The sequence below is a fragment of the Anastrepha obliqua genome, chromosome 2 (assembly GCF_027943255.1).
Source record: "Anastrepha obliqua isolate idAnaObli1 chromosome 2, idAnaObli1_1.0, whole genome shotgun sequence".
Classification (NCBI taxonomy): domain Eukaryota; kingdom Metazoa; phylum Arthropoda; class Insecta; order Diptera; family Tephritidae; genus Anastrepha; species Anastrepha obliqua.
Window position 1 is genome coordinate 122,674,033 of NC_072893.1, and position 25,278 is coordinate 122,699,310.

Consider the following 25,278-nt stretch of genomic DNA (forward strand, 5'->3'; position numbering starts at 1 on the left):
CCAATTTAGATTTGTCTCAAGGCGAATTGAATACCTATCATTCTTGGGTTTATCTGTAATGCTCCTCCCAGGTTAACTATAATACATAAGCAGACATGTAAAACTCTGTGGAACATATGTGGATTGCATGTGAATTGCAGCATATTTTCCAATGTTACACATACACATGCATTTAGCATATGAATCATGAAACATTTACTGCGAAAAATAATCGCAGAAGTTTGGAAGAAGCCCAAATACACTATTTTCTCATGCCATCCATTTGTAGAGTCATTGCAAAACTTTTGTTAAATAGAGAGCAGGCTGAAATCTATGCATGCATCGTGAAAAGATTCGTAGAGGTCTCTGAGTGAATTTGACAGAATTAGGTGATAGGCTTACGAAACAGGGGATGAGTTAAAAAAAACTGAGATTGTGTTGGTGATATGCGAAAAATTCAACCAATGACACTTCGTTGCCGTCTGAACAACGACTGTTTGGAAGAGTGTGTGAATAAGTGTGAAATGAGCGGGCAGAATTCTGCTGCTGAGTTACATGTGACGTAGAAGCCAAAGTTCCTCTCACAATTTCCTTTTTCACCATAGTTAAAGATCAACCCTTGTAAATCTATCATCCATGCAATGTATGATAATGGGAACCAAGTTAAAAATATCACCAGACTTTAAAGCACATCTTCTTAATGCAGTAAGTGTGAATCTCATGCGATCTCACCACGAAATGCACCAAAGACCTTTGAGCTTTGCACTGCAAAACGGTTAACATCATTGTGAAAAGATTTTTAGAGGTGTGGCCAAGATAAGACCGTTAACCGGTTCTCAGCGATTTTCAAGGAATCCGTTGATTGGCTGACGTAACCAGGGTCATGATAGCGGTTTGTTTACGAAAAAAACTGAGATTGTGTTGGTGATATGCGAACAAAATCAACACAGCCTTCGCTCATGTTGCTTCCTGCCCGTGTGAACAGCGGACGAGCGTGCAGAATTCTAGAATTCTGCTGCAGAGCTCCATGTGACGTGGCAGCCGAAGTTACTCTCCCAATCTCGTTTTTCACTACGGCTGAAGGCCAAACCAAGTAATCTTGGATTAGCATTGCATGTAAAATCCAAATGTTGTAATAAGTTTTGCGAAAGTGACTCCACAATGCATATACCGAAGCTCCAAAGGCGCTGCGTGCAGTCGATACCTACAAATATATGTTTGTAGTATCGAAGTTTAGCGGTGGTGAGTTCTTTGCAAGACACGTAAATTTTACCAATATGATTTGCAACGCCCTACCGCAGCATCCAAAAAGCTCTTGGGGCCCTATGTTTCGCTATGCAACGGAAAAAATAAATATAAGCTCTGGTTACAGCTAATACAAATTTGCGGACTTAATTTGCCCCTTTTGTGGAACGCATGAGAACTTCAAGCGAAATTCACCATTTCAATGCAACAAATGGTGTTGCTTTTTTTCCTGTTTGTTTGTCTGGCACAAATCGAGCTGCGACACAGTGCGCATTTGAATTCCAAGTAAATGCCATGTGTGTGTAAACGTGTTTGGGTGTGTGCGCATGCTGCTTTCTTTCGCCTTTGTTTAACGCTCTTTAAAATTAATTACAAACATATCGTATTCATATACTCGTATACATATGCCTACGTACATACATACATACACACATACATATACATATGTATATACCGATGTGTGTATGCATGTATTATGAACTAACTAATGAATAACTACAGGACTCTGCTGAACACAAACGCCAACCATAGGCGACGAGGCGTCAGCACCGCCAGCACCCGAGCCACCACCCGCAACACCAACATTGCCGGCGGCGCTGCCACCTACACTGCTAATGCCGCCGCCAGCACCAACGCTGCCCGACATGCTGGAGCTCATAACGCCAGTGCCGCCTATTAGGCTGCCGGCACCAATCAAGCTACTGTTGCTGCCACCGAAGCCGCCGCCAACGCTACCGCCACGCCGCTGATGCTGTGCGTGCTGCTGCTGTTGTTGTTGCTGTTGCAGGTGGTGATGCTGTAGCGACATGTCGGCGACGGACATCATATGCTGCACGGGCATCGAGGTGTACATGTGAGCTGGCGCTTGCGACTGTTGATGTTGTTGCTGCTGCTGCTGCTGTTGCTGTTGTTGATACAGCAACGATGTGTAGGAGGGTGGGCCGGATGTGCTGCCACCCGTGCTGGCAGTTATGACGCTCGAATCGGTCATCATGAGATGGGAGGCAGCTGCCGACAACGGATGATGCCCCAATTCCACGGGCAGTGAGTTCGGTGCATAGCTGTTATGTTGCGGAGGTGGCTGCTGTTGTGCGGTAGCGAGGTGTTGCTGTTGTTGCTGTGTTTGTTGGATGTGCGGTGGTTTTTGAGGCGGTGCGATAAATGTATGATGAGCGGAACGCATGCGACCACCACCACCACTACCGCCACCGCCGCTACCGGCGCTGTTACTGCTATTCGAGGACGAAGACGCTGAGGCAGAATTGGACAGAGAAATGCCACTTGTGCCGATAAAACGTGACGGTGGCGGCATTTGCGGTGGATCACAGTCCATGGCATGCGGATAGCTGTTGTTATTGTTATTGTTGCTACTAACACTACTACCACCAACGCCACTGCCACTACCAATGCTGTTGTGACTCGACGAGGAGGGCGAGAGTAGCGCTTGAAGGCCTTGTTGCGCTGCCAACAGAGCAGCCGCCTGCGTTTGCTGCTGTTGGGTCTTATACACGGACTTGGGTACGGAATATGAAGAGGGCAGTGCGGCGGTGTTACGCATACCGCTACGTGTATGCAACAAGCTATTCGGATGGTGAAGACCCGTTATACTGCTGCTGCTGCTCAAACTGCCGAGGCTGTTGGGCTGCTGCTGGCTGCCGTTATTGTTGTTGCTGTTGTTGCTGCTGTGCGTCAAAGAATTTGACGACACCAAGTTCGAGGAGGAGGAGTGAGAGCCGAGATGCAGAAGCATGCCTGAAAGAGAGCCAAAGAAAAAAGGGGATATTTAATAAGCAGTGCTCTTCTTTGGAATGAAGCAAAGAATTTGATGGAAATTAAATGAAAATGAGATGAATTTTAAACTATTACTTTTTACATTAATATTTTTTTTTTTTTTTAATTTTTCATAAACAAAAAAAATGCAACTAATTTAACTAAAATACGCTAATATATGTATTTAAAATATGCTTATAATAAACAATTAAAACGAAAAATTTCGTACGCACTGTAAATTCCTTTAGTGGCCGCTTGTGGGTGAGAAAACAACATAGATTTTTTAACTTTGAATTTTTTTTTTAATTGGACTATTTTTTTTTTAATAAATATTAAAAGTACTCAATAAAGCAACGATTTTGTTTGGTTGATTATATCATAATATTTTTATTAAAGATTTTGCAGTTTTTTTGTTTATAATTTTTTCTTTTTCAACTTATAATTCTTATTTTTCAATTTCCGCTTCTAATTGCTGCAATTTGGGTTTGCAGTTTTCTTGTTGCTTTTTTCTTGCTTTATTATGCATACTTAATTATTTTGTTATTTGCCTTTTATTATTGTTAATTAATAATATTAAATTTTTTATAAGTTCTTAATGCTTTTGCTGCTGGTTGTTGTTGTTTTTTTTATTTTCCTTTGTTATTGTTGTTAATAAGTATTCAATATTATATAATTATAAACCTAAACTCATTAAGATATATTTATAATTTTTTATAAATATATCCAAGTGTGTGTGTGTGTGTAAAGGTTTTACTTAAATTACTTTCGCTTACTGTTCGATTAATGCAGTTTTGTTGCACACGTCTGTAATATTTGCAAATCGTTTATTATTATTATTTATTTTTTTTTGAATCATCGGCATTAGAAATTGTCCTTTTCTATAATAATTTTTTATTTTTATTACTATTTTCATTTGCTTTTTATTTCTGTAGTTGTATTTTTTGTAAATATGCGTACTAATGCTGGTATTTGTTGTCTTGCTTGTTGTTGGTTTTCACTTGTCGCAGAAATTATCTAAACATTCGCGGTACCTTTGTTTTTGTTATATGGTAGAAATATTACTAAAATTTGCTGTTTTGTTTTGAAAAAACCAGTTGCTGAAAATTTTTTTTTATTTATTTTTTTAAATAGAAATTTGAAAAAAAAAATAGCACGTTTCTTGAATACTTTTCAAGAGACATCCTAGTATTTTACGCAAATTTGAAATAATTTAAACTGTGTAGCTAAGATGTATGTATGTATGTGTGCCCATTTATGCATTTTTTTTTTTCATTTCGATTAAATTTTTCCCCTTTTCCGATTTTTCAACTTTCATATTCTGCATAATTTTTTACTTGTTTGTAAATATTCTATGTACCTAATATATTGTATATATATGTATAAACCTTGTTTGTTTGTGTTTGTCCTTTTCCTTACAGCTTTTCATTCAACTTCTTTTGTTGTTTTTTTTTTTTGAGTTTCAACTAAAAATTTCGTTTTCTTTAAGCCTTTTGATGAGTTTGAAATTTTAGTGCAAGCGAGTTAGTAGATTTTTATAAATATTTAAAATTATAGAAAACTTGAAATTTAGAACAATAATCAGAAATTTTAATTATAGAAAATTTTATATATTACAAAATTAAAAAAAAAAAAAAACTTATTAAAACCCGTGGAATCGGGATGAAAAGCTTGTGAAAATTTCCTAAATTTTGAATAAAATTTGAAAATTGGATTCTGTTAGGCAATGAGCCACACGTTTAGAGAAAAATATCATAATTCATTCCACCAAACCAAAAAAAAAATTGTCAAAATTGGTCAAAATGCAAACGCGTTTTTGTTTTGTTGCGGGTTGTACATATCTACACCTGTATTGAAAATATTAGCAGCGTGACGAATTGCCAAGTCTTAATTATTTTTATTTTTTTTTTATTAATTTTTAATTTTTTGTATTTCTTTTTAAAAAAGTACTCCTATATTGCATTCTACAACAAAATCCCTACTCAACTCAAAGCTCCAAACTTTGTATAAAATTAACAAATTCTGCAACAATTTTCAAACAAAAAAGTACATCAAAATTGCCTATTTTTAATAAAGAGTTAAAAAAAAAATTCTAGGTATGCAGTTTTATAGCCCATTCAATATTAGTGAAATAAAGTGAAATCTTCAGGTGGCTCATTGATTTTTGACAATTTTTTTCTCGCAAGGTGTTAAGCGTTTTTTCCCATATAAAAGGCTTCCTAACGTGCTTTATATGGAAGAAAGTTCTCAACATGCATGCAAAATAAAAATCAATCAACGCGATTTATGAGCCGCAGGTGTACAGATATAAAAATAATACGCACAAAATTTATATAAAAAAAATTAATTTGACAATGTCCTTTGCCGAAAAAAGGTAAAAATATATTCTTAGGAATTTTTGTGTGTTTAAATATTTTGTGAATTTATTAGCCTGTTTGGCAGACATGTTTTTTGAAGCTTGTTAAGAATTACGTTTTTTTTGTTTTAATTAAATACACAAAATTGGTCTCAAAAATGTTTCATCACAATTCTTGTGAAATTGTCAATCTGGGTTTTGTCCAAATAAAAAAAAAAATTAAAGATATGTTCCTAAGAACTACGGGTGATTTTTTGTAATATAAAATGGGTAAAAAAAGTGAAAAAGCGCTTGATTTTTTATTTAATATTTGGAGAATTTTTTAATCTGTCTATTTGTTTTAAGTTTCTCAAGATTTTTGCTTGTTTTGTTTTAATATTTTGTGAGTTTGTCGATCTGTTTTGTCGAAAAAAGCTTAAAAGCAAAGTTTCTAAATTTTTTTTTTAATTTTGTGAATTTCTTGATTTGTTGTGTCAAAAAGAATTTAAAAACTAAGTTTCGTAAGATTTTTGCAGATTTTTATTTTTAATATTTTGTGAGATTGTCGACTAGTTTTGTCAAAACCAAAAAAAAAAAAATTAAAACTTTAATTTCCTAAAATGTTTGCAATTTTTTTTTCTTATATTTTGTGTATTTCTTGATCTGTTTTGTCGTAAAAACAATTCCAAAATTAAGTTTCTTAAAATTTTTGCATACTTTTATTACATTCACTGAGTTTGTCGATCAGTTCTGCTGAACAAAATTTTAAATTTCTTAAGATGTTTGGACTTCCTTTTGTTTTTTTTTTTTTAATTTTTGTGAATTTTTTGATCTGTTGTGTCAAAACGAATTTAAAAACTAAGTTCCTTAAGATTTTAATATTTTGTGAGTTTGTAGTGGAAAAAAAATTTCTTTAAAATGTCGACGAATTTTTAAAAATATTTTTTGAAAAATTTAAATAAAGACGCTTTCTAAGAACTTTAATAATCAACTTCACCAATCAATTTTTCATTTATCAGCCTCTTAAAATTTAGAATAGCAAAGTTTCGTCTTGAATTTCAACTTAAAATTTTAACAGCCTTCTAAATTTTACCATTGATTGCTGAAACCGGGCATGGATCATTGATTTTTAAAATTTGGCGAACTTGTAAAAGCGTTTGGTCAAAAAAGATAAAAACAGAAAAGATTAAGTCCTTTTTTTTAAATATAAATTAAATAAAATAAAAATTAATTTTTTTTTATTTAAAAAAATTTATATATAATAATACGAGTATAAAAATTAAAAAAAAAATTATAAATTAATTAAAAACAATTGATAATTTTCATTTTTTTTTTTATTTTATATAAAAATTTTATTATACAAATAACAAAATAAAAAATTAAAAAAAAAAGATTACAAAAAGAATTTTTTTTAATTTTTAATTTATCAATTTTTTTAATTAATTTATTTGAAATTATTTTTTTTTAATTCAAATTTTTTTAAATTAATTAAAAAAAAATTTGTATTGCTTTTAAAAAACAAATTTTTAATTTTATTTTATATAAATTTATTTTTTAATTTTTATTTTATATAAAATTTTTAAATAAATTTTTAAATTAAAAAATGAAACAAAAATAAAAAATTTCTTTTTTAAATATCATAAAATAAAAATAAAATTTTTTTCAATGAAATAAAAATTAAAATAAAATAAAAATAAAAAAAAACAAAATTAAAATAAAAAAATGTAAGAAGTTTCCTAAGAATATCGAACGGTTTATTTTTAAAATGCATACTTCGAAGTTTATTAAACTGTTTGGCAGAAAAAATTGATAAAAATGTGGGAAACATTGCAACGAATTGTTTTTTTTGCAATATTTTGCGAATTGGTAATAGCTATTTCTTAATAAAAAATGAAAAAAATTAAGTTATTTTCTGAATTGCGCGCATTTTTTATTTTAATATTTTGTGCTGAGAAGGTTTTTCACACTGCTTAATTTTTCCTTTCAAGCCTTTACTAAACAGTTTCGCCTCAACCACACCTGCCTGCCTGCCTGTTTTTGTGTGCATAAATTTTAAATTTAAATTCCGACTGGGTCCAGATTTTCTGCCAGCTTTTGCTTATAAATTTTATTTTATACTATATATTTATATATATATGTATACATATAATTGTTGTTGTTGTATGTATATATAAATTTTTTGTTTACTTTCTTTGCCTTAATGCTTTCCACTTTTGCCGTTAAGTAAACGCGTATATGCTAGATGCCTTCATATCTTTTTCCTAAGTAAGTACATATGTAGGTATTTTTATTATGCTCCTACGCCTAAAATTATGTTACTGTAAACTGCAGTTTTAACTTTTTACATATGCTGCTTCATGCTTTTTTACTTTAGTTATGTGGTATGTATGTATGTATGTAAGTAGAGCTAGTTAGTTTTAATATTTTTTTAGATTTTTGTTACTTTTTTGCAATTTTCTGACACGCATTTACGCTTACTAAAATTACATGCTATGATTTGTGTTTTGTTTATGTTTTTTTTTTTTTTAATTTTTTATAAATAAATATTAATTACTAATTAATAATAATATTTACTTTAACTTTATAAATAGTTAAGTATAGTATTTTTCTTTGTTTTACTGTTAAACTTAAATATTTAATTTTTTTTTTAGTTGTATAAAGTTTTGTAGTTCAACGCATTCTAACTTCCCCGCTGGATTTTTACAGTGTAGCGCTGATGTAACATTTTGGTCTTGCAGTGTCTTTTTTTAATTTTAAAATTTTTAGCTGTTTTTATTTATTATTTTACATTCGTTATTTATGCGCGTTTTGGTTTATTTTACTCCACTGTCTGCTATTTGCTTTTTTCATAAATATTTTACTTTTGCATTTGTTACGCATTTCATTTACCATTATTTAATTAACTTATTATGTTTGTATGTTAGTAGTTATGTTTGCTGCTTGCAATGAAATTCCTTTAGTAAATTTTTTTTTAAATTTTTTTTTTATGCTTGGGTTATGGAAATGCTGCACGTTTTTTATATGGTAGTAATTATCTTGTAATTTGTTATTGTTTTTGTAATGCTTCTTCATAACTATTTTACATACATATGTCCATATATGTATCTGCATGTAACATAGAGCCTAGAATTGTGTTTAGTGAGTAAATTGTAAATTCTATGGTGGTAAATTCACCTATAAATGCAATTCATTTCGTTATGCCTAATTCATTAAATTTCTGCCTCATTCATTCACACATGTCTATTTGCGTTTGTTTGTATCTTAATTTTTTTATTACAGTTTTATTTTATTTTTTTCACTTCAAAATTTAACTTATGCACTTTTTACAGGTTTTTCGCGTAGAATTATTTTACAGTACTGTTGAAAATATTTGTCTGTTTGCTAGAAATGCAATTGGAAGTTTATGGGAAAATAATACAAAATTTTTATAAAAAATTTAGTTTAAAAAAATTATTAAAAATTTAATTAAAAACAGTTTATTAAAAAATATTTGGAATTATTAAACAAATTTAATAAAATAAAAAAACGTGTATAAAAAAAATTTTATTAATGGAAAAAATGTATTAAAAAATTGAAAAAAAATGTATTAAATTAAAACTTTTTTTTTACATTTTTTAAGAATTTGAAATAACAAGAAAACAATTTTTCTTATATGTATTTTTTAAATTTTCCATTAAATTTTTTAATACATTTTTTTTATTTACTAAAAAAATTGTAATTATTTCAAATTCTGAAAAAAATTTAATTTAATAAAAACTAATTGTTTTTTATAATTTTAATTTTTTTATATTGTTTTTTTTTATAATTTTAATTTTTTATAATTTTTTTTATACATTTTTTTTTATTAAATTTCTTTAATAATTACAAATATTTTTTTTAAATTAAATTTTTTAATAAAATTTTAATTTTTAATAAAATTTGTTTAATACAAAATTTTTTACCATTAAATTTTTTAATGTTTGTTTTTTTAATTTAATAAAAAAAAATTCTGTTTTAACTATTTCAAATTCTTATAAAATTATAGTTTATGAAACCAAGAAAAATAAAACTTTTGTAAGAAAAATTTTCTTTTCTGCACTATGGGAATGAAAAATCCCAAAAGTAGGTTAGGTTAAGTTGCACTGGTTGCCACTCTTCATAAGAGTGCAGAGTGACCAATTTAGGGCTGGAGGTCCAATGTGAAGCTACTTATTTGCGCTGAAGCTCCCCTCTAATTCACAATGTGGTGAAACTGGTGAAGTGGAAAACGATGAAATGCTATGGATCACTGCGAGTCCCAAGTCAGCCAGAACCCCAAATCAGTAATAGGCTAGACAGCGATTGGCAAGAGCTGGACAGTGGCAGAAGAAGAAGCGTTCAATTTACTCCACCTCGTCCTCATTCCTGCAGCTGTGACAGCAGCCATTAGATAAACATTCTCTGTACTAGAAAAATTGCTCAATTCATGAAAACATGCACCTCCACCAATCCTTCCGTCTACCGTCGAAGAGCTTGTAAGCGTCCCTTCAGATTGGCATCAGTTGGAAACTTGTAAGCTTTGGCATGTGCTCGAGCTAGAAAATATTTCGAGGTGCACGTAGATATCTCAGCAATGGGCAGAAGTCATTAGAGAGAAACCACAAACGTTTCCCATGTGTTCTCATTGGATATTGACCAGTGATGATACCAACCATGGTACTAATGGAAGGACCGCCTAGATTGATGAGAGAGCTATTTTTGTGCTCACTCCTTCTAGACCCGACCTGTGTAGTCATCTCAAAGGTTATCTCTCTGATATTAGCTTGCGCGATGTAGACCGAACTGGTTCATAGCTTGCTTGAGTATAAAGGTGTGCCCACAAAATTAACCGATTTAAGATCAGTTTCCTTTCTAGCCATCTACAATGCAATTTGTGGCGATTTGCCTTGTAATCAGGTACCCAGACAACGTTCGTGCACGTCTCTTTGCCTACTCATTTCGAACAGCTCTAAATTCGATTGCTACTTTGAATGAAGTACCCTCTGACACTATAGAGATTCGATGTCAGCTTCACTGTTAGCGTAAATAGTAATCGGTTGTGTTGCAACAGAGGAGTCCCTGAGGCACAAAGCAGCCTCTTTTACTCTAACTTGTTCCCACGACTGTCTGTTCTGTTCTAGCGAAGCGATCCGGCAACATTTCTTGTACATGTGTGGGGCATGTTTGTGCTGCTACAACAACAACAACAAAGCTTTTAACTACTTGAAAAACGCTGCGGTAGACAGGTAGCCATAGATTTAGGTTTAGCTACAGCACTTCTGATTGGATGCCACTTCCAACCCCATTATTTAGTGCCGTCAGTGAAGATAGTCACCGATCCTCGGTCAAAGTCCAGTCTTATGCAAAAATACCTTTTCGAATGAACTTGCCATGTTTTGAAGGGAGCTTCTTTTCACACGGAAATTTTATACATTTTCAAAAATTCTCATTTTCTGGTATAAGACTCTCAATATAAGGAATACATTGGTGTGCCTGTCTTTGAAAAGGTTTTAAGATTGAATTCAAACTCCATATTTTTATTTCGAATACAATGAATTTCTAAAAAGAAATTGCTTTTTCTGTAATAGAGGAGGATGTTAGAATTTACAAGGGAGAAGTTCTTAGGCACATTTATATACAGATGAACCCACGTCACCATCTGTGTTAGCAAATTCAGGCCATCCGCATAGTTTTTAAATCTCGAACTTAGTTTATTCGACGTGGTACTAATGCAAGAAACCATTGGATTCCTCTCTTTCGGAAATTGGCTTCTGCCTTAGCATCAGCTTTTAAGTATGACGAAATTATCTCTACTTACCAGATAAATTAGAAGCCAGAACCAAAAGTCTTCGTGTAAATTGGCTCTAAGTTTGTACGAGAAAACTGGCAAAGACTCGCACTAAAAAAAGTTGGCCTCGAATGGATCGAAGACGCAATTTATAAGAGAGAATACATTGGCAAGTTGCACATAACCTGGCATACTTTTAGGCAGAATTTTTCAAATGCAGTGCAAATGAAACTCTTTTCTCGTAAAAATCGACTACGATTCGCTAGACAAAAACTTGCTGTAAGTTTTGTAAACGCGTAAACGTAACACGAAATGTATACGTAGAATCCACGTACGATTTTTTTGAACATAGAGTTGGTAAAAATGTATAAATAACAGTTACATTATTTGATTTAAAAAACTAAAATCTATAAATGATTAAACCTAAATTATATTAATTTATCTACAGAGCTGTGATGATGAGCGTTAAATGGTGTTGTTGCAGGCGTAGTTTTTATTTAATAATTTTCAATCGAAAGAAAAACGAAAAAAAAAATCAAAACCGTTAGAAAAATTTATTTAATTATTAAAAATTATTAAAAAAAAATAAGTATTAAAAAAAACAATATTAAAAAATATGAAAAAAAATTAATTAATAAAAAAAATATTTAAAAAAATTAATATATTAAAAAAATAAAAAAAATTATTGTTGCAGGCGTAGTTTTTATTTAATAATTTTCAATCGAAAGAAAAACGAAAAAAAAAATCAAAACCGTTAGAAAAATTTATTTAATTATTAAAAATTATTAAAAAAAAATAATTATTAAAAAAAAAACAATATTAAAATAAATGAAAAAAAAATTAATTAATAAAAAAAATATTTAAAAAAATTATTAAAAAAAAATTAATTATTAAAAGAATTGTTTATTAAAAAACCAAAATTAATTTAAAAAAAAAAAAAAAATTATATTAAAAAAAAAAATTATAAAAAAAGTATTATGAAAAACAAAATTAATTATGAAAACCTAAAATTAATCATTAAAAAAATCAATAAATCAATCAATTTGACAAATGTTTTTAAAATGTTTCTTTTTTACATTTCATATTTGCTAAGTTCTTCACAAAATAAATTGACCTACATACATATGTATATGTAATTTTAAATTTCACTTTGCAAAGACTTTAATAAAAACAACATGCTGCTTAAAAAATGAAAAGAAAAGCCTATTTTAAACTTTTTTTGTTTAGTTTCAAAAAATGTATACTCCATATTTTAGAAATTCACAACTAATTAAATTAAAAACATGTACACCTATGTTATACAAAATTTCACAATTAAAATAAAAGGCGGAAACAATATCTGTATGCAGGCTTCAAAGCAAACAGCTGTTTAAAAAGGTTTTTTTTCTTAAATTCTGTTCTATTTTATTACTTTTTCCTCAATTATTTTCGATACCTAGCAAAAGAGAAAGCTCTTTTGTAAATGTTTTTCAAAAATTAAAAAAAATTTAAATTACTTAAAGAAAATGTTCATTTATTTATTAATTTTTCATTTATTTATAAATTCGTCAATTATTTATTAATTTTTAATTTATTTATTAATTCTTCAATTATTTATTAATTTTATTATATTTAGAAGATATTTAAGAATTATTTATTAATTTTTATTATATTTAGGAATTGAATTTTAAAAAGGTTACGGTCACTTAGTATGCCTTAGTATTTCTGAATTAAAACAAAAATTTAATACAGAGTACATACATCATTAAAAACTGAAAGAAGCTAATCATTAAAAAAAGTTATTAAAAAAAATATTTAAAAAACAAAATTATTAAAAAAAAAATTAAAAAAAAGTTGTTTAAAAAAAAATTATTAAAAAAAAATATTTATAAAAACAATTATTAAAAAAAATATTTAAAAAAAAAAACAATTATTAAAAAAAAATATTTCAAAAACAAAATTATTTAAAAATATTAAAATATTTAAAAAAAGTTTCAAGTTAATTTTTCAATTATTTATTAATTTTACAGTTATTTAAGAAAAAATCGAACTATTTAAAAAAAATTTAAAATTTAATTTAAAATTTCTTTACTTATGAAAAAAATTCTGCTTTAAAAATACCCTATATGCACCATCAACACTTTATAAACTTCTTTTTGATTCCTATAAAATAATAAAATAAAAAAAGTTCGCTAAATTTCATCATTCATTGCCCTTTCATCACAGCTCACAAACATTTTGGCTATTTCGTAGTTTTGTATGTATGTGTGCTTTAAATTTAATTTGTTTTTCTTCATTTTTATTTTGTTTTTATCTTTATTTTATTCTCATTTATTTTTTATTTTCTTTTTAAGTGCGGATAACGGAAATGACGGATTTTAAGGTATTTTGCGTTGATTTTACTTTAAATTTTATTTAAGTAATTTTAGCTTAGCTTTTGGTTTTTGGTTTTCTTTTTTCATTTAAATGTTTGAAGGTACTACTCTGTAACCGGTATTGGAGGAGTATGTTTGGAAGTACTGGTTTGGTTTGGTTGGTTGGTTGGTTCACTTGTTTGCTTGATTTCATGTTATTTATGGCTCAACTGAAGTTTTATTTTCTAGTTTTAAGTGGAGATTTATGTAGTTTTGATTTTATTACAAAGTGTTGTGGTTTAAAGAAAAAAAATAAAATAAAATAAAGAAACCAATAATTACGAAGGAAGAAAAATCACGGACGTTTTTACAAGGAAATTTAATAAATTTGTTATTATTTTTTTATTATTTTTATAGCTCGCAGTTGAAGGCATCGAAATAAACAGATGACTTGACACAGGCAGCTGCATAATTGAATGCTTTTTCTTTTTACTTTCAGCCTAAAATTATGCAATGCAGAACTGAACGATAGCGCATTAACGGCTGAGGACCAGCTTTTCAATGGAGTTTAACCAAGCTTTCCAGTTAAACTAAGAGCAAACGCTTAGTTTAAAAGCTCCACAAAGTCAACCCAGCACAGAAAAAATGGTCTTTAGACTTTTAACGTTCTTAAGTATACTATACACTTGCACCTTAAACAGCTTACCACGAGCTACAGTCGAATCCAAATTGCCGAAACGACAGCGATTTATATTTGGTCTGCGAGTGTCGCGCACAGTTGAACGCTGGCACAACAACAGCAGGAAGTGACTCAGTTTGCACACGTTTCCCTCACGGCAGTCGCTTCTACGTTACAGGAACAACCCGGATTTAACCGATCCGACCAAGGACTGTCACTCCAGCAGCATTGTTCGTAATTGCATGGGGAATGCAATTGCAAGTGAGTCACTTTTCAGCGTAATTAAGACTTGAAGTACCCAATACATGGCCAGGCGCTGAGCTAAGCTAATGCAAGAAGTGCGCAAAAATTGCATACTTTTAGGGCGTTATTTTTCTAACATCCACTTCGGCTATTTTTCAGTTCTACAATCTCGTTAAGGCTGTCTGTTCCGCACGCCTGCAACTACGCTGTCGTTAACTCTGCGATTAATTGGTTAAACATTGCCATAGAATGCCTAAAGTGGTTGTTGTTATTTTTGGTTTGTTTGTTTAATTTCAATATTGCAAAATTAATTTTTTTATATACATAGTTTGATTGATAATTAAATTTTCTTTAAGTTTTGCTGTAGTAAAATTTATTGCGCCAAAAATGTTTTCTTGCAGTATTTATGACTTCATGTTTTGTTTGCGTTTGTTTTGTTTTTTTTTTTGCTTTTTCGAAAACCATACAGCATTTTTATTCCCATTAGCTTTTTAACTATTAATACTCATATTTTCTTAGGATTCCTACAAATTTTCGTATGCGCCAAAGTTTTTTGTTTTAATTCTATTTCGTAGTCAAAAGCAACTGAGTAGTGGGAGTTGAATTTAGTTTGAAGTGAAAAGCTTTTTTTCACTCAGAACGTCCCAACTGCATAAATTTAGTTTTGCAGAAATTTATTTTTAAGCTTTGTTTTTCAACTTTTTCTCAAGTATGCCAAAAAAGTCGATTTAAATTTTGCTGCCTTAATGTATAGGTAGTATTTTAGTTTTTATACTGCTATTGCATGGTAGGCATTTCCCCTTTTCGTTTTTTGCCAAAAATTGATATCCTTCATTTTCTGCATTTTTTTCACCAAAGTACTCGATTTTGTTTCTTAGCGTCTAATTCTATATTTTTTGTATGAATTTCTCTGACTGTCTTTTTTAGTTTCGTTTCTACCAAATAGTAACTTTTGTCTGTTTTCGTAATATTTTCAAGTAATATTTTAGGTGTGCCTTTTTTCTGTTCAGTTATTTCTTTCTTTTGCTTCAACTATTTCTAATCATATAAATTTTAATTAAATTTCGTTTACGACAATGTTGTACCCAACTAATCTCTAAACTTTAACGCTGGTCGGTCTATTAGTTTTCATTACTTAGGTTTCTGCATTTCTTGTTACATTTTGGCTGCCTATTTTGTTTTTTATTTTTTGTTTTTGCTTTTTTCTGCCGAAATTTCTATAAATACAAACTTTCTTTAAATCAAGAAAAGCTGCTTTCATACATATTTTTTTCTTTTATTTTTTGATAATTTCCATTTTTTTCTGTGTTGGCAGTCAAACGAGCAAATTTTTATTTTCATATGAAATATTTCGTAGTATGTAGTAGTATATGTTTAAATAGTAGTAGGTTTAGTAATAATAAGTACAATAGTAATAGTGTCACAAAAGAGAACAGAGCGATAACGCTATTACTCATTTTTCTATTCATATTATATAATTTTATGACAATAAATTCGGTGCATCCCCCGAAACGCTGTAGAAAATAAATTCAAACGCACTAAAATTAGCTTACATCTCTTTGAAGCATAAAAGAAAATAGTACCCAGAGTATAAAACTCGAGAAATGTGCACTTGGAGAGTTGGAAAATTCAAAACAACAGAGTGTAAAGCTCGAGAAATGTGCACTTGGAGAGTTGGAAAATTCAAAACAACAGAGTGTAAAGCTCGAGAAATGCGCACTTGGAGAGTTAGAAAATTCCAAAATAATCCAAAAGCTTAATGCAAAACTCACGCCTTGCAAAAACGTTCAAAGCTAGATATTTGAGAAAGCTCAAAAGTGTTTGAAAGCTTAATAATGAAAATCCCAATACGGTTAAATACTGCATTCAAGCATGAAAGCTCACACATTGCATACCCAAGATATAAAGCTTCAGCATCATACGTTTCCAAAAACGTAAAAACATATAATTTTAAGAAACCTCAAATGCTTACAGTTTTCAACCAGTGTATAAAGAGCACGAAAGCTCTTAAATGTGTATTAAAGAGCCCGAAAGATCTTGAATGGGCCAGTGCGAATAAAAACAAAATATATAATTTTAAGAAATCTCAAAAGCTTACAATTTCAAAAAAAAGAAGATATAATTTTAAGAAAGCTCAAAAGCTTACAATTTTCCAAAAACAAAAATATAATTTTCAGAAAGCTCAAAAGCTTACAATTTTCAACCAGTGTATTAAAAGGCTCGAAAGATCTTGATTGGGCCAGTAAGAAAGCACATGATATAAAAAAGCTCGAAACTTTAATGCAGGCAATATTGTATTAGAGTCTGAAAGCTCTATACACACGTAAATGCTCGAAAGTTGCATTGCTCAAAAATATTTGAAATCTGAATGGTGAAAAAAGCTCAAAATCTCAATACAGTTCGAGCGTGAAAGCTCACGCATTGCATACAAACGCTCTAAAGCTTCAACATTAGAAGCTTATAAAACGCAAAAAAATGGAATTTTGAGAAAGCTCAAAAGCTTTATGTTTTCAACCATTGTATTAGAGAGCCCGAAATGTCCTAAATGGGCCAATGGCAAAATATAGATTTATAAAAAATATATCAAAAAAAAATAGCTCAAGAGCTTACAATTTTCAACCAGTGTATTAAGAACCTAAAAGGCCCTGAATGGGCCAGTAAGAAAACACATGATATAAAAATATATCTAAAAAAAATCTCAAAAGCTTAATGCGGCTAATATTGTATTAGGACCCGAAAGCTCTATAGGCACATAAATGCTCGAAAGTTGCATTATATGAAAATTATAAAGCACGCAAAGTCGGCGTAAAATTTTCAATCAGTCTTAAATGGGAAATAGAAAATATTTCTAAAAAAGCTCAAAAGCTTAATGCGGCTAGCATTGTTTAGAGCCCGAAAACTCTTAATGCTCGAAAGTTTCAATTTAAGACAAATATAGAACACACAAAGTTGGAATCTGAAAAAAGCGCAAGCGAGATGAACCTTACAAAAAGTCTAATACAAATATGCATTAAAATATAATATTGTACTTCTTATAAGGTAACGCACATTATATATATTTGTATGTAGGTTAATATATATATATAATATATATTGATAAGCTTGAAAGCTTGACAAAAATATAAAAAATTCGCAGCTGGATTGAAAAAAAAATTGAAAAGCTTAAACAATGCAACTAAGCGCAAAAGCTCTATTACAAGAAAATTACAAAGCAGGGAAGGCCAAAAGCTGCAGAAAAGGCTTTGCGTGAAAAATTACTACACATAGTGTAGAAAAAGCTTGACAGAATTGAAGCTTTTTGAAAAGAAAAGAAAAAACAGAAAAAAGAAGTTTAGTCCTCATAAATAAACGTCAAAAAATAAATTTAACACTTTTAAAATATTTGTCGAAAAAGTCTTGAGCTTAATGAGCTTTTATAAAATTCCAAGCAATGAAGTTCGACGCTGATTGTATGAATCTAGTTTTTTAATTAAAAAATAAAAAATGCAACTGAGCGCAAAAGCTCTATTGCAAGAAAATTACAATGCACGTAAGGCCGAAAGCTGCAGAAAAAGCTTAGCCAGAAAAACAACTGTACATAGAGACGGAAAAATTTGACAGATTTGGAGCTTTTGAAACAAAAAAAAAAAGTTTAGTCATCATAAATAAATTTTAATTCAACACCTTTAAAATATTTGTCGCAAACTCCTACAGCTTTATGAGCTTTTATAAAATTCGAACAAATTAAAACACTGTTTATATGTAGGTATCTAGTTTTTGGAATTCAAAAATACATCATCAACATATTAATTTGCAAATTGTTTTTTAATGCTCCGAATAATTTAAAAATTAAAAAAAATGCTTGCAAAAAGCTTTTGAAAATTATAAAAAGTGGTAGGCAGCATATTTTATTTTTTTAATTATTTATTTACCTTTAAACCTATTCGACTGTCTTTCCCCGTTTGAACGATGTATTTATTTTCTACAGCGCTAGCGCCTTAAAATATGCTACACATGCATATAAAAACTTGCAATACACAAATATAAATACGATGTGTGTGTGTGTTTGAAAAGCAATAAAAGGAAAATAAAACAAGAAAAAAAGTTTATGTTTTGTGTCTTTCGTTGAGTTTTCATTTTCTTTTTGTTTATTTAATTATTTATTTTTTGTTTGTTTGTAGAGATCAAGAAGTGAATGCATGAAAGTACGTACTTTTGTTTGTGGGTTGGCTGATTGGTTTTTTCGAGTGTTTTAGTATGCATTATATATGTATGTATTTGTATAAAACTACATTTTTAGTACTCCTTTTAGTACACTTTCCTCTGCTCCTACAATTCATCTTAAGTTCTGTAGCAACCCAGCAGTCAATGCTTACATTTTAAGTTAAGTTTAAATTTAAGTTCTCTTATATTCTCTTCTTGTTAATTCCACTTTCGCATGAATGTTATTAAATATATACCTATATATATATATATATATATGTATATATATATATGAATGTATATTTATGTAAGTATGTATAAGTAATCGTATGTTTGTATGCCATGAAGTGTTTGTTGTGATGTTATCTACAAAATACCAATGCCCTTTATGCACATGAGTTTTAATGCTGATGATGGCGCGCTGATGACGTTGAGTCTAGCACAATCCGCTCTGATTGACTGTCTGCCTCCACACTAAAAAGTGCTGCTTGACACCTTTCCCTACTTTCACAGCAGACTTGCCCTTCTGAACACGTGTGAAAGTGTGTGCGTGCGTGTGGGTGTATGTGTGTTCTTAATTTCTGTGCTTCTTTATTTATTACTGCACTTTAGACATAGTGCTGTGTCTGCCCTGACCCGCCGCCGACGCCGCCGCCACCACCACCACCACCGACGCCGCCACCACCGCCGCCATATGCTCCTGCCATAGCTGCTGTTGTTGAACCTGAGGAAGCAGTTGATGATGAAGATGATGCTAAGCTGCCTTGCTCCCGAGGCACTGCCGGTCATCGTCGATCGTCTGCGATAACAGTAGCGTTACATATGTGTTAGTTAGTAGATGAGAGTTAGTTGATTTAGTTTTATAAAGATTGTTATTATATATATTTTTTAATTAATTATAACGTTTTCAAAAGCATCATTTTCGTATTGTTTATTTAGTGTTGGATTTTTTGTTTTTGTTTACAGAGAAAAAGAGAAAAAATTACGCAAAAGTTAGTACATGTTTTCTGGAAGAAATCGCTGATAAAATTTCTATAACTTTTGCATGCAAATTTACTGAAGAAACTGAAGAATTTTCAAATAAATTAAATTTTCTATTTTCAGAAAAACAATCCATTAAGAGAACTACACAAATTATTTATATATATTAATAAATTACATGATCACCGAAGAATATTCACAGAAATAAAAAAAAAACATTTGAAAAACACAAAAAAAAGACATAAAAAAAATAGAATAAAAAAATTAAATTTATTTAAAAGCTATTTTATTAAAAACACAATTTCTTTTAATTTAAATTTTTATAAAAAACAATTAAAAAAAATTATTTAAAAGCTATTTTATTAAGAACAAAGCTTTTTTAATTTAAATTTTTATAAAAAAAATGTTTCCTTAAATTTATTTAAAAGCTACTTTATTTACAATAAAAAAAAAATTTTTATTTAAATTTTTATAAAAATAAAATTTTTTGAACAAAAGCATCATCAAATAATTTTTTTTTTATAATATTGTAATTCTACGAAACTAAATAACTACCTACAGAGTAAAACTCACTAAAAAAAATATTAAAAATTAAATTAAACTATTTCGGAATTTAAATTAAACCACCCAATTATTTTTTTATTTGTTCGTACAAATTAAAAAACATATGTAATGGATTTTCGTGTTTTTTTGTCCGTACAAATTAAACAAGAAAAACACTTAAAAATATCTACTTGTTAGTGATTTCAGATGAGTTTACTTTGTTAGCGGTTTAGAAACTGTTTTTTACAGTTTTCGTGTTTTTTTGTTTGTTCAATTAAAATATAAAAAAAAAAATATAAAAAAAATTTTAAAGCACTTAAAGCCAAAATTCCCAGAAAGCATTTATATAGGTTCCTTCAACTCCTATTTGGAGCACAAGGCGTCAAAATATTTCGACCCCATCTTAACTAACTTCCGAAACTTTATTTGGTAGAAAAGTGTCCCAAAAATTCTAAAAGAGCGCTAGGTATACAAAATATCAAAATTGGAATACTTTACAAAGTTAAAAAAAAAACCCACGCTCTATACGTTGATCCATCGTTTAAACTTAAATATAAACGCAGTTTCACTTCAAAAACGTATAAAAAAACAAATCAGAATTTGAGCAAGTTGAGTTTTTGCACAAAATAAGAAAATTAATCAAAATATTATCATATTTCATAATATTTTTATCCGATTTGCTTAAATATCCAACGCCTAATACCACAAAAAGCTACGAAAATATCTATGAACAATTTTGTGACTGTCCCAAAAATTGTGGTGCTATGAAATATGGAATATTTGTATATGATTTGCTTAACTATCCAACGCCTAATACACAGAAAACTACGAAAATATTTCTGAAGAATTTTGGGACTGTCCCAAAAATTTTAGTGCCTTATTTTTCATACTAAATGCACCAATGGCAATTTCTACTAAAATTATGCTCAACCAAAAACCAAATTTTGGTAAGGGTCTACTTTGCATTCATCATTTCGTCATTTCGGTATTCGCGGATGCCTCAAACATATTATTTCTCTACACTGTGAGAGTAATAAAAACGCAACTTTAAATTGGCGCATTTTTTCCCGAGGTGGAGCATGAGCCGGCGTGCTTCTTCTTCAACATAACCTACAAACTTAGAACTGTTGAAGGTGTCCCAATAGTAATTGATGTTTAATTTTTTTTTTGTTGCTATTGTTGTGAAAAACCCATTTGTGAATGGGTCACAATTTCATTTTAAGTTGAGAACCATACAATACTTGGGTCTACGTTGGAATGACTCGAGTTTCTAATCAGCCAAGCACTATAACATCAGCAGTATTTATTAAAATATATAGGGAATGTCATAAGCTGTTACAATAGATAGATAGATACTTGTTTTTGAGGTTTGCACTTCGACCTCATGGTCTTTTGTGCCCCCTCTACTTATCAAAGTACCTCATCCAAACCCAGTTCTCTTATTAAACTAAAGATGGAGCTGGGTTGGGCTGAGCGATATGCCTTTCTCTGGCTGCGCTATAGCGCTGCATTCGAGTGTATTGGAGCTTCTGGTATTAGTCGCAGAAGCGGCAAGATTCAGTAATCATATCCCAATCCTGTGCAGATGACTACATAATCTGCAATGCCCTGTGAGCATTCTCAGTTAACCCTTAGGGAGGGTTATGAGTTTCATAGCGACTCGGGCCCTGGTGGTAACAGGACTGCAACCTCTCTAGCCAATGTGTTCGCTACTTCGCTCTTAGTTATACTCCTTTGTTTTGCGACCCAAATGAGCCAGATGCGATTATGCGTTCTTAACAAATTCAGTTTCTCGATACATTCAAGGGCGAGTGGGGACTTAACTTCAAAGGATAGTAAAGCCTTGAGTGCTGCTCAGAGTGGCATTTCGCTCATTCCGTTGATTCATGTCTAAATTAAACTCGGCATTGAAACAGATGGCATAGAACTCCTCCGCTTCCAAGATGCGTGGAAAGCTCCCCATCGACCCAGAACGCTTTTTGTTTTAGAATACTAGCAGTTTAGCCCATGAAATACATTTTTTTGGAAATTTCGAATAAATTGTGAATGTCCCAAATTATCTTAACATGTCCCAGAAACTGGCTGCCAGGGTTGCACAGCAACTCAGTTTTGCACTACTATTAATGATTTATTAAAAATCATTCTTAATAAAGCTTTGCTAAATCAAACTGAAAAAGTGCCTTCAACTTTTAGGACATTTTGCCACTTAAAAAATATATTATGGCACTTTTTCCTTCTTAAAAGTAAAAAAAAATTTTTTTTTTAATTTAATTTTTTTTTCATTAAATTTTTTTTTAATATTATAATTTTTTATATTTTTTTTTTTTAGTTTTTTTTAGCTATAAAAACATGTGTCTAAACCTCTCCTACTTAGTTCCAGTTTGTTCCAAAATATGTTTAAAAAAAATAATATCATACCTCCCACAGTAAAAAGAAAATCAGCCTTTTTCGGTTGTACGCAGTAAAAAGAAAAGTTGTTGGATCTCGTCTTGTATACTAGTGTGCTCGCAAGCCACAGTTCGTTTTTTTATTTGTACTTTCGTAAGATTTACAAAAATTAATAATTTAACTCATAAGCCAAATGATTTATGCAAATATGGTAATAAATTATGTAAATATGTAAATAAGTAAATCATAGTGAATGGCGTTAACACTAAGTTGTATAAGTTTGGATTATGTGTTTGTGTGATACTACAGATGAATGTATGTGAAAGGACATTCACAACCATTTAAGCTAGGCACTCGCGACATGCTAGTGTATGCGACCGACCCTGTACGATCAAATTTAGGATAATTAAATTTTTCTAAAACATTAATGACAAAAAACTGTTTATTGATCTATGGCATATGGCAGTTATACATAACGCTAAATGGTTTAACAAAAATTAAAAATTTTCAAATCAATTGGATCGGCGCATACCCAGGTAGGTCACAAGTGCCTTAGCTTTACAAAACTATGGCTAAGAACACAACGAAATATTTTAGTTTATTTTTAATTTTTTCTTATTGTTTTGTAGCATTTCGACTACCAATTTTAATTACTTATAATATTATTTGAATAAATAAATTCTATATTTGAAATCAAATGTGTAATCAATGCAACGTAAATGTTGAAAATTTCTAGTTCTTAAGTCGTCATTTTACTAATAAGTGAGTGGGCGGGGTGCATTTGGATGTGCATGTGGGTGTGTTTATTTTTTTTTTGTTTTTGTTTTCATTTGTTTTTGCTTTATTAAAAGTATTTGAAGCGTTTAACAAACTCACCGTGCGATTGTGGCTCTGGATGTTGCAACGCACCGGCTGACACCAGCTGTTGCTGTTGTTGTGCCTGTTGCTGTTGACTCTGTTGTTGCTGTTGCTGTTGATTACCCACTACCATCGCCACAGACGACGACGTCGAACTGACCGACGGTGATGATATTGCTATGCTCGCTGCCGTATTCGTACCCTCATCGGTTGTACGTTTGAAAAAGTTATGTTGCAAGGCATAGTATGGTGTGACACGTGTCTTCGGATCGAAATCCAACATTCGTAATATTAAGTCTTTGAATTTCAAGTAATCCGCCACTGAATGCCCCGGCTCATCCAAACGTCGTCCACCTGGCCCGCCTGTCTCAACGCCGAGTATGTCGTGTAGTTTACGTGAACCCGGCGGTTTGTATTTACGTCCATTTTGACTCTTCTTCAACACATACGAACCGTCCGAAACGATTTTGTCGAAGAATTTGCGCGTCTTGTGCGCCTGATCGAGCAGATATTTCGGCGGCATGCCGAGTACCTCGACAATTTTGTTCATTTGATCGACCTCGTTACAGCCGGAGAAGAGCGGCTCGCCGGTATGCATCTCAACTAGAATGCAGCCAAGCGACCACATATCGATCGCCAAATCGTAGGGGATGCCGAGTAGCACTTCCGGCGAACGATAGAAACGTGATTGAATGTATTGATATATCTGAAGGTGTGTGGGGAGGGGGAAAAAGAGAAATTAGACGTTATTAGTTAAATATTTAAAAAATCATACTGAACATTAAAAGAAGCAGGCAAGACGATTTGGTTGATAAAGTAAATTTTTTGTTGGAGACAATTTTTTTTTTGCTTTAAATATCAAACAATTTCACGTTGACATATTACAAGTACATGAAAAATCGCTCTAATTAGTTTACAAAAACTCTACTCTGAAATTTCAAACGAAAACTGTTTTTACTTTTGTTTTTTAGTTTAAAAAAAAATTGAAGTTTTGTAACTGTCTAATGAATTTGTTTTATAAAAATCTCTGGCTTTAAAAAATGGTATCTCTTTTTATAATAAATCATTTCGAACATCTAACTTCCTCTTCTTAACTAAATTTTTCTCAAAAAATTAAAAACAAAATATAAAAAAAATATAAAAAAATATATAATAAAAAATCTAAAAAATTTTAAAATATGACTGACAAATAATAAAAAATATTTTGACTCAATTTTTGTCGAAACATTAAAAAATATTATAAAATATGACTGAAAAATCATCTAAAAGTATAGTGCTTTATCTTTTTATTAGACATATAGATAAGATAAGATAAGAGTTTATTAAGTAGAAAACGTTACAATATTTATGTTATCGCACAATTTACAGAATATGATATAAATCTTAATTCTACATCATTATATTTGTATATTTATCACAGGTTTGGTTTTTTAAACGATTTTTTCTTTTTTTCGAAGGAAAAAAACTACTATGAAAAACCTCCGCTATACATCTTACAAGCTAGGGTAGTACCAGGGCCTAATTGAACATTAAGAAAGTTCAGTTATTAGTAGATTGTCCGAAAAACTGGAACGAATTTTGAATCTTTTAGTCAAATTTTGTATTTGATCTGACAAAATCTTAGTTTTTGATTCATCATGAAGCTTTCTGGTGGAGAAATGCCATGGGAATCGTAGCATCATTTTGAGTATCTTATTTTGGCAGATTTGTAGTTTCTTAACATGTGACTTTGCGATATTACTCCAGGCTGGACAGGCATATAATATTATTGGCTGAAATATAGACTTATAAATTATTAGCTTATTTTCATCACTTAAGCCTGAGCGTCTATTTATTAGGGGATATAACATTTTAATCGCCAAATTTACTTTCTCCTTTAGATACTTTTTTATCAAAAATCACCCCCAGATATCGTACGGTATTGGCCCACGGGATATCATAACTACCTAATTTCAAACCT

The 25,278-nt window shown here is 30.5% G+C and overlaps 1 protein-coding gene across 2 annotated transcripts in view; it reads right to left on the bottom strand.

The window, feature by feature from the left end:
• Positions 1-348: 348 nt before the first annotated feature.
• Positions 349-25,278, bottom strand: part of LOC129239535 (serine/threonine-protein kinase minibrain) — a 112,493-nt gene continuing 87,563 nt past the window's right edge. For both annotated transcript variants that reach the window (XM_054875089.1, XM_054875088.1), the window contains 2 exons: positions 23,337-24,024; positions 349-2,976 (listed from right to left, as the gene is read on the bottom strand). In XM_054875089.1, coding sequence (XP_054731064.1) covers positions 1,709-2,976; positions 23,337-24,024 — 1,956 coding nt within the window. In that variant the 3' untranslated portion in view covers positions 349-1,708. The remainder of the gene's footprint in view (positions 2,977-23,336; positions 24,025-25,278) is intronic.